Source organism: Dicentrarchus labrax, unplaced genomic scaffold, assembly GCF_905237075.1.
Source record: "Dicentrarchus labrax unplaced genomic scaffold, dlabrax2021, whole genome shotgun sequence".
NCBI classification, from domain to species: Eukaryota; Metazoa; Chordata; class Actinopteri; family Moronidae; genus Dicentrarchus; species Dicentrarchus labrax.
In genome coordinates this window covers 32,363,645-32,374,670 of record NW_026136704.1, presented here as the reverse complement: position 1 = coordinate 32,374,670, position 11,026 = coordinate 32,363,645, and the positions used below count along the sequence as shown (strand labels likewise).

The following is an 11,026-nucleotide window of genomic DNA, read 5'->3' as shown; positions in this document are numbered from 1 at the left end:
AGCATCCCACAGCTAAACAACCGTTAGCTGCTGCTGTTAGCAAATGGTCGGACTCGTAAAGTCGCAGCGTTCCCGGGTTCACACCTCCGGAGCGCCGCCGGGGGACCGCTGACACATTATATATTATATATTATATATTATATATATTATATATTATATATATTATATTATATTATATTATATTATACTATATATTATATTATATTATATTATATAATATTTTATATATTATATTATATTATATATATTATATATATTATATTATATTATATTATATATATTATATATATTATATTATATTATATTATATATATTATATTATATTATATTATATTATATATATTATATTATATATTATATATTATATTTTATTACATTATATTATATTATATATTTATATATTATATTATATTATATTATATATTATATATTACCCTGAATAACTCTTACACATCAGAGGAAACAGAATAAAGTTCATTAACCAAAAGTTCTGACTAATTAACCTCACTAAAGTTTATGGATCCATCTTTAATTAATACACTAACTGTATATATATATATATATATATTAACCACTATATATGTGATATAAGGTATATATCATTTATTCAGTTAATTAACTCATTGATACAAAGAGTTGATAAAAAGTGCTTCTCTCTTCTATAAGTGTACTAATGTTTAATACTTTTATTATTATATAATATTAATGTTGCTGGAAGAAGAATTCAGAACATCAAAATACAATAAAATAAATATAAATAAATAAAATAAATAAAATATAAATAAATAAAATAAATATAAATAAATAAAATAAATAAAATATAAATAAATAAAATAAATATAAATAAATATAAATAAATAAAATAAAGCAGAATCAAGGAGCTCCGGTTGGTGTTGATAATTATTGATTATATTAATGAGCTGATGAAGGACACAGTAACTGAGTAACTGTTTAATACTCAGTTACTTTCCTCCACTGGTGTCTGTTACTGAATCTTCATCATCTTTTTATCCAACATGGCAGATATTCCCTCCTCTTCCTCTTCCTCTCTGAGGAAGGAGCCGTTAACAAACAGACAGATTAAAGCAACAGGTTCAGATTTAATGTTTATAAATCTGATTAACACACACACACACACACACACACACACACAGACACACACACACACACACACACACACAGACACACACACACACACAGACACACACACACACACAGACACACACACACACACACACACACACACAGACACACACAGACACACACAGACACACACACACACAGACACACACAACACACACACACACACACACACACACACAACACACACACACACACACACACACACACACACACACACACACACACACACACAGCCTCAGGCATCATTAGGGATTTTGGCACGTGGTCGTCTGTCCGTTAAGGGGGGGGTCCTCGCGCTGTTTGCAGGTAGGTGTGACCCCCCCCCCCCAATCCCGCCACATGTTCTCTCCTTTCACGCGCTGCTGTCAAACGACGTCATTAACATGACTTAAAAAAAGGCGAGGAGACGCGCATGCGCACACACGATATCAACTTTATAAAATTCCTTCATTTATATTCTATTGATCAGTTTATAATACTTTATTTAAAAAATCAGTTTCTGATGAGTTATAAAAACTTAAGGTGGATTAATTCCGATTATTCTCTTATATGTACACATTAAAGGTGGTTTATTATTTATTAAGATTCCACATATAGTTAATAAATATAAATAATAAAATATATAGTTTATATATAAAGTAGTTCAAATATAGCTTCACCTCCTACCACTATATTAAACTGTTGCATCAGTAATAATAATAATAATAATAATACAGTATTTATAATAATGCAACACTTTGAAAAAAGATGTTCAACATCATTTATTAGTTATTAGTCCGCCTCCTCTCGTCCTGGACTCGGTCCGCCCGTCGAGTGCTGATCCAGGATGTCGATGGAGCAGGTCTCAGTAAAGATGTGGACAGTCTCTGAGTCCCATTTCGTCTAAAAACTGGACATCAACCAGGAGCTTTGAGTCCAATCTGGGCCATCGTGGCTCCTACCGGGTCTCTTCCTCTCCTCTTGGGGCAGCAGCACCCGCCCAGGTGGAGCCGGTCCTATCGGGACCTCGATGCTGCTCAGACTCTGGCTCCAAATGACCGCAGTAGAGGGACATCACAGAAACCTCTCAGTCTTTATTAAACCCTTATTGTCATTTCACTTATTTATTTTAACTACTTTAATCTTAATTTCATCTCTTTTTATTCTGCTTTTTAGAATTCAACTGCGATTATCAATATATTTCATTATTTATCAGTTCCTATGCACATTAATGAAAGTTTTACTACTTTTGAAACACTTCTTTGGTCCAGAGTGAGTCAGTCTGCGGCCTCTTAACATCTAATCTGTGAAAACAGGATTATTAAAGACACTTAAACTTGTGCAAACAGCAGCATTTAACTCTTAATCTGGAAGATCTGCCTGTGGAAGCCTCTTAAAGCCCTCGGTGAGTGTCTGAAACACAGCTGGAAACCTCCCCGAGCTGCTTTCCTTCGGTCCCTGCAGGGTTTCAGGTGCTCTGGATGAGTCTGAAGCCTTTAATCTGTTTGCTTTCAGCAGGCTGAAGCTTCTTCAACCCGCTGCAGCAACAAACAGAAACGGTTCTGGTTCAGTTCCTTTAAAGAGAGCAGGTTCCTCTTTGTTTTCTTCCCAAAATCCACTTTATGAGGTTGTAAGAAGGTTTTATAATCTGTAATTTATTTTCAATAAAGACTCCGGCAGCAGTGTTTTCACTTTACGTGCATTTGACTCAACTTTATTTATAAAACACCTTTCATACAAACAGCAAACAGACAACATAAAAACAATAAATACAATTTAAAATCAATAAATAGGCTAAATGTAAATATAGTTAATAAAAGATAAACTAATGATTAAAGATCCAGACATATATTCTTCTTCTTCTATTGCTTCTAGACCCCCTGGGGGCCCTAGGCAAGAAGGACCATGGGGCCCCCCAGAATCATGATGAATGAAGTCCAGCACTACGGATCAGTAAAGAGATCTTTTATTAAACAATTAACATATAAAATAAATAAGAAATAACAGAACTATATCTGAGTGCAAACTTTACAAACAATATATAAATAACAGAAAAACAAACAAACTGAAATGTGCAAAACTTTCAAAATGATAAAAACGCAACCAAGCAAGAAAACAAACAAACAAGGAATTGAAGTGGAAAGGAAGAACTAGTTGCTGTGACACCTTGGTCCTACATCCACAGTCCAATAATTCTTAAAACTGCTGCTTGCGGGCGTTGGCTTCTGCAAATGCAGCCACTGTATCTTCCATATCTAAAGACCTCCGAACATCGTTACAACATTAAGAAAAAAACATTTGTGTTGTCGTATTAAATCAGATAGATCCCATGATATGTTTTAAATGGGAGAGCAAGTCACTGTAATCTTAACTTTAAAAAGGAAACTAAATAAGTTCCTACTTTGATGTGTAGAGGTCTGCTGCTGCTGCTGTTGTTGTTGTTGTTGTTGTTGTTGTTGTGGGCCAAAAAACTTCAACAAAGCACGTTGAGGAAGAAAAAAGAAAAGAGCACATTGTATTTGGTTGGCTTGCGTAAAGTAAAGAACTGTGCATGCTACACAAACACAACATTTGAGATCTGTATGGAATAATTAATGAACATCCATTTGCAGTAACAACTTTAATGCTTCATGGTAACATTTTATTTAATGTAACATTTAGGCTATAGCAGAAACTGTATGGATATATAGGATAGGATATACTTTATTTATCCAGCAGCTCACATTTAAAAACATAATTCCAAATACAAATTAGCACCAGTTTAGACTTTAAACTGACAGCAGAACTGATGCTGGTATCAGTTTTAACATCTGACTACAAATGCTTTATTCTGGGAGAAATATCATTGGCACTGGCAGCAAAGGACTAACTTATTGTGTGGCTCTGATGTGTTTAGAAGAAAAAAACTTTACACTTTAATGTGCAGTTAACTTTTTTGGTGTTTGGTGGATGACTGGGAGTTTGGGATAAAGTGGCAGGCTGGCTGGCAGCACTACTTTTTTATAATGTAACACACATAGCTTACACATTCCCACTTACCACTGTCACCTTTTTCCTTTTCATCCTCTTCTTTCGCCCCTCTTCTAGGGGGCGGGGCTTATGAAAACACTGAAAGCACTGACAGTAAAAACAATGACCCGTATTTGTATTACATCAGAAGTTTGACTCCGTGTCCATCTGCAACCTCTTGGAATCGGTTTTGTTTCCTGGCAGAAGGTATTTTGGCGAACTGAACATCAGTCTGGTGACGATCCAGAGCCGCCAGTGGAGCCGAGGAAACCCTCCTGCTGCTCCTGTTCCCAAAGAGCCTCCAAAACCCAGAAGATCCAACATTTCCCATCATTCCCTCTGAACTCGTTTCCATAACCGGACCTCGATGTTTTTCAGAGGTGGTAATTGCGTCGACACCTTTCGTGGGATTTACAGACGAGTGGTGGAGGAGCAGGAATCCAGCAGAGAGGAGAACAAGAACAACAGATTTACAGGTTCAAGGCACCGCGGGGGGGGTTTCTGCTCTCAATCCAAAGAATGTGAAAGACTCCTGAGGCCTGATCCAGAACATATAGAGAGAAAACCTTCCTTTAAAACCTCTGTGACACACAGTTTGCAGGTAAAACAAGTTCAAGAACACAATTACCCAAAGAAGGAAGAGTAAATTGGATATTCGGCCATTAAAGTTGTTGTTTATTGAACGTTATTTGGCATTTGGATTTAGTTTGTCACGTACAGAATATTTTTAAACTGGGTTGTTTTCCTAAACGAGGGGAAACTCTGTTATAAACAGTCGCTGTTAACAGTGAAAGGAAAAGCAATAAATATAACTGTTAGGACTGAAAATCAAAGCTTCCACCGTTCGGAACCAAACTCCATTAAAAAAAAAAAAGCAGAATTTAAAAGAACAAGAAAAAACATTTGAGAAGATCCGTCTTTGGTGTTCAAAAAGCATAAAATCTGAATAAAATCTACAAAGGTTGTTTTTTTATTGAGGTGTCACAGATCCCACAGAGTGGAGAACAGACAGACAACAGACAAACAACAGACATCTCTTAGATATGCTATATGCTAGACAAGACATATATATGGTCACATCTTAAGTTAACTAACTAATCAATCGTTAGCTAGCTAGTTACCCTTTTACTACAGAAACTAAAAGCGAATATAAGACGTGACTGTTTTAAAATATCCCTTTTATCTTTTAATCGTCTTCTTTTCAGCACGGATTAGCTTAGCATGTAGCATATCTAAAGTACAGGAAAGGAGGGAGTTGACTGAGGTTCCAAAAAGGGGCGGGGCTTAGGAACGGGCCATCCCATAATGCAAGCAGTATGCATAAAGGGGTTTGTAGCATGGACGGATTCTGACAAGGTTCTTTGTCTCAATGTCCCTTTATGACCGTGAACCAGAGGTTGGACCAGGTCCCGAATACTCACCAGAGCACCGAGCGTGGATTCATCCGCCGCGGAAAATAGTTCCCAACGACTCCTGTTTGATAAAGACTACGGTGAGCAGCCGTTTCTAGGAGATCACTGAACCTTTTTATTTTTTTTTAATTAAACTATTTTGTTTGTTTTTCTTTTCGGGGCCACAAACAGGAAGTCAGACACATTGTTGATTTGGGTCGTTTGTTTTATGGGAGTTGTTGACAATAAGAAAAATGTAGAATAACATCAGACTGATACTTTAACCAACATGTGAAGTGGCTCAGCTGCCTTTACAGTCTTCATCGCGGCCGCAAGCCGAGCCGACTGCCCGTCAACGCCGCCGCCGCCGCACACTCAATAAACTCTTAAGTATACTATTTGTTGTTTATTTTGTATATAAACAATATTAATTATTCTAACACCATCTCCAGCAGCCCGTCTGCACAGTCCGACACACACACGAATAGAAAATAAAATAAAATACACATTCTGGTACAGGACAGAGCGCTCCGTCAGATCCTGCGAGTGGCGAGGTCCGCCTCCAGCCACCAACAACAAGAGTTTATCCTGACCTGGATCCTCTCTCTCATGGTTTTATTTCTATTTTTTAAACCAATCAGCAGCTTGAGACGCATCAGGTGACACCAAGATGACCATGGGAGGAGAGGGGGGGGGAGCCGCTCTCGTTGGTGCAGAGGCTCGGCGAATGTTCCAGCACCGCAGAGACGTGATTTGGTTGCTTGTGACGCTCAGCTGCAGCCCGCGGGTCTCCCCCCCCTCTGGCCTCTGGCTCCGCCCCTCGCCTCGACGCAGATGGAGAGCCGCGATTGGTGGAAGTGTGAGGAGGAAGGGTGGGCGGGGCTCACTGCTGCTTCGAGCGCCAGAACCGCGAGGCGATGGAGCCGAGAGAGAGTCCCTGTTTCTTCTGCTGGGCGAGCTCGGCCAGACGCTGCTCCTCCTCCTGGCGGACAAAACAAACGGGTCAAATCAGAGAAAATCCACACAATAAAACTCGAGGTGCGTTTGATTTCTCCTCCTAACCTGCGCCAGCTGAGCCTGTCTGCGTTTGAAGGCCTCGATGGGGTCGTCCTCCAGAGCGTAGTTCTCCAGCACCGAACGGACGTCGTCCACTCCGCTCAGAGCGATGGCTGAGGAGGACAAACAACAGCACAATAAACAACAACAACAACAGTTTATGTGCTTCGTCACAGGAAAACTCGCAAATTATTATTAAAAACACACAAAAAAAAAACCACATTATGTCGGATTCATGAAACTTCTGCAAAATGTGACATTTCTTAAAGGGAGTTTGGTGCAGGGACATTTTCAAACTGCTCATTTAAAATCAAATATCACAAAAACTAAAAACAAAAGGCCGGAGCGGACGGAGCGCCGAGCGGCTCGATTGGCGTCTTACTCTTGAGGAAGTTGGCGAGGTCGTAGAGCGTTCGGTCCTCCGAGTTCCCGTCCCATTTCTTCAGAGCCATGCCGTTGAAGGGCTGCAGGCTGAACGCCTCCCGCTTACAATCCACCACGATCACCTTACTGGTGTCCCGGTTCAGACACGACACGTCCTGAAGACACAAAACACAAAAACACCTCATTCAGTCCGGTTACTTTAAATCCTGCAGATCAATCCGCCCTCTGGTCTTAAACACACAGATAAATGAAATGAGAGGACACTTTGGGTTTGTTTGTTTTAGTCGTCCTCCGCCCAAGCATACGCTGCGGGACCCCCGTGACCTTCTTAAGCTTTAATCAAATAAGCAACTTTATTATCGTCTTAATGATCCTTAATATTCAAATTAACACACACACACACACACACACACACACACACACACACACACACACACACACTTTCTCTGGGAGCTCCAGCTGGTGACTGTAAGTGTGTGTGTGAGACAGATGGAGGGGGACGCTGGTCGTTGTCTCCATCACCAGGCTCATCTGGTGTGTGTCCCCCCCCACCCCCCACCCCCCACCAGCCACCCCCACAGAAACCTCCCAGCAGACACATTCGTCCATCCTCCTCACAACCAATGAATAAAAGGCATCTGTCTCTCATAGCTCACTGATAGAATTTAATTTAAAAATTGACAAACTGTACATTAATGGATCAATAAGATAAATAAGATGATGAATTAAAGGGACCGTCCTCGGAGGAGCGTTGCACCGAGCAGCTTCCAGAACAACAAACAAAGACACCTCCCAGGACAAACCAAAAGTGTCTCTGGGGAACACAGAAGTTTCTTTCGGGGAATGCAAAAAAGATTCTTGGTGGAACACAAATGTTCATGGGGGGGGGCAGTAAAACACAAAATTCCCCCCAAAACATCTATTTTTCTCTTGGTTGAACAAACTGCTTTAAACAGAAAGACACACCAGAGTTTGAGCAACAAGCTGAAGGTGTAAAACGAAGGGAAACTCACAGCAGCCTGTGGTGTGCTCATGTGCATCACCATGAGCTGAAATGAGTGAGCGACAACTCTTCATATAGCCCACCGTTAAAAAGTGTGAAACTTCCCGGAAAAGCCGCAGTGTTTACACATTCGCCCCCTCAGATAGACACATCCAGGCTACCGTAGCTCGACAACTCCTCCTGTCTATGTAAACGGCATGAAAAGAGACTAAAAAAAGAGCCCAGAAGTTTGTTCCAGGGCGGCGGTGGACACACACACACACACACACACACACACACACACACAGACACACACACACACACACACACACACACACACACACACACACACACACACACACACACACACACACACACACACACACACACACACACACCATCAATGAGAGGTCGCGGCCCGACGACTTCCACAGTGCCGCGCGGCTCACTCCGCTCTTTGTATGAAAATGCCACGCGTCAAATCTGCCCTGTGATGTTATTGGCAGGAGCCATCTGTGGCTGCAGGGTCTCGGCTCGGAGATTAGAAACAGAAATGACATCTACTGCTGTGAAGAACATCGACTGCTGTGAAGAGCAGACGCCGCAGACGTCACAGCGATTCACTGCAGCTCAACATTTTACATTAATGTGCCACTTCTCCTTAAAAATGTGAAATACAAGTCAGATATTTAACCAGTTAACCAAATATTATTATTTATCTGCATTAAACACTTTTCTCTGAGTGATTAGGAATACGTCTATATCATTTAACTCTGTCTTTATGTTCATTAAAGTCACATATTTTAGATCATTTACACACATTTTAGTTTATTAAAATACATTCTGATAACAAGGAAGTAACGAACTACAACTAATCACGTTACTGTAATTACGTCATCTTCTGGATACACTTTTCAAGCCTGTAAATTTACTTAAGTTCACATTTCTCTACGTAATCTACTTAAAAATGAACTTGTACTCTTTAGTTTTGTTTAAATTAAAGTAGTTTTACTTGTAGTTGAGTAATATCTCAGTAATCTAACAGCACAGGGGGTGCACCATTTATCCATTATCCAACCATGAGACCTGATGATGGTCACAGAACCGCATTAACCTCCGGAGGGTAAACCCTTGCGTGGACAGCAGGCCGCCGTAAAAACAACAAAGTTTAGCAAGAAGACAGTTAATCCAACTGTTGTGGTTCTTATCCAGCAGCCAACAAACAATAAGACGTCTGATCCATCTCGGGCCCGCAGCCGACGCTCAGATGCAGGGCAGCGAACAATAGCTGCTCAGGTTTAGACGAGCGTGAGGAAGGGTCAGCGCTGCGGCTGCGGAGGGAATTAATCTTATTTTATCTGTTTATGGTCGACGGGAGCGTTTCAGTGCAGCACAGAGCTGAAGAGTCCACCGCCGCCGCCGCTGTTACGCTTCTCTGCGTTTACTGTAATACACTAAAGCTGAGCGAGAGTCAGAAATGTTTCAGCTCGTTGTTACAGTAGTTAATGTTCCTGTTATTGATGTTTACTTTTAGGCTGTTCATTAATGTAACCCTCTTCTGAAATATGTAAGACGGCGTTGAAGTTTCATTGAGTTATAACGCAGCGCTGCAGCATCAGTGTCTGAGTCATTCAGGCTCCATCACTAAATTACATTTTTTGTTGGCATTCATTGAAGTTGCATTGAACAGCATCTGTCTGACGTTGCACTCAGTGTTTGGTGAGCAACATCAGAGGAAACTTTTACAGCAGTTTAATGATGTTTATTGATCTTACATTCACATCTTTTATGAACTTTTTAAGGTATAATTATTTCTTAAAATAAACAAATGAATTAAAATTGTTTAGTGCAAATTATTATCAAAACTAACAAATAATTACAGTTGCACACATTATTCAAACAAAATATTAAATATATTTAAATGTTTATTGTTCGTGGCCCCTGTCAAATACTTAAAAATAAGATTTATTACAGTATTTGTGTGCGAAACCCCTGAAATTGATCCGATATGTGTCTGCAGATTGTGCTTTTTTATCGCACTCATTTGCATTTGATTGTATCCGGATTAAAAACGGCAGAAAATGCGCATCAACAGACTCAATAAAAACAACATTTTTAATTTCACGGGGGGCAAATTAGGAACTTTCTCTCGACATACGCAGCGTTTGTAACTCTCCCTCAGCATATGGAGCTTTAATAACTCTCTCTTAGCATCTGTTGCATTCGGCGCTGTCTTGGCGTTATGGAGATGAGATGATAAGTGTGTCTTCTTTCTGGGAAGTAGGTTAACCAGCTCCTTACAACCTCCAGACTGTTCGTCAATAACACACAGCGAGAAAGAGAGGGAGAGAGAGATGACAGTTGGAGGGAGACAGAAGGAAGAGGAGGAGGGGGAGGAAGAAAGGAGGGGGGGGAGGGAGGGAGGGAAGAAACAAGAAGTAAAAGAAATGGAGCAAAGGAAATGAGAAGGAGAGTAGGAAGGAAGGGGTGAAGGAGGGTGAAAGGGAGGTGAGATAAGAGGAAGAGGGGAGAGAGGGAGGAGGCAGAGGGTTAATGAGGCCTGAGAGGGAGACAGAGGGGAGGAGGGAGGTCTATTGTGGCGAGGAGGAGGAGGAGGAGGAGGAGGAGGAGGAGGAGGAGGAATCAATGGCAGCAGCAGAAGGCAGAAACAGGCTGTTTGTTTCAGGTGTTTTCAACTTTAGAAACTTTTCTTGAAACGACTGAAAACCTGAATTCAATCTTTTTAGAAGAAGTTTTAATATTAAACTGTTCAGAGCTAATTGTTGAGGTCATAAAGAGTCTATTAAAGAGTCTATTATCAGGTTTTATACAGTTAATAATCACAATGTTCACTTTAACTGCTGCACAACATCCAACTGCAGGCAAAGAAATTACTGTTTGTGTTCATTTTTATCTTCTTTCATTTAATCTGTTATATGTGTTTATTAAGTCATATTTCTTTTACATGTTTCTTTATATATTCTTTAAAGTTGTTGATAATTTTCATAATTATTTTGTTTCTTTTTATTATAATTGTATTTCAATTTGTTTTATTTAATTTGGTTCACTGAGTCGAGAAGCT

General features: G+C 40.1%; 1 protein-coding gene across 1 annotated transcript in view; it reads right to left on the bottom strand.

Moving 5' to 3' along the window:
* Nucleotides 1–5,727: 5,727 nt before the first annotated feature.
* Nucleotides 5,728–11,026, bottom strand: part of timm50 (translocase of inner mitochondrial membrane 50 homolog (S. cerevisiae)) — a 35,764-nt gene continuing 30,465 nt past the window's right edge. Inside the window, exons 9-11 of the mRNA XM_051399679.1 lie at nucleotides 6,961–7,117; nucleotides 6,585–6,691; nucleotides 5,728–6,504 (exon numbers count right to left, since the gene is read on the bottom strand). Of these exons, the coding sequence (XP_051255639.1) occupies nucleotides 6,406–6,504; nucleotides 6,585–6,691; nucleotides 6,961–7,117 (363 nt within the window). The 3' untranslated portion in view covers nucleotides 5,728–6,405. The remainder of the gene's footprint in view (nucleotides 6,505–6,584; nucleotides 6,692–6,960; nucleotides 7,118–11,026) is intronic.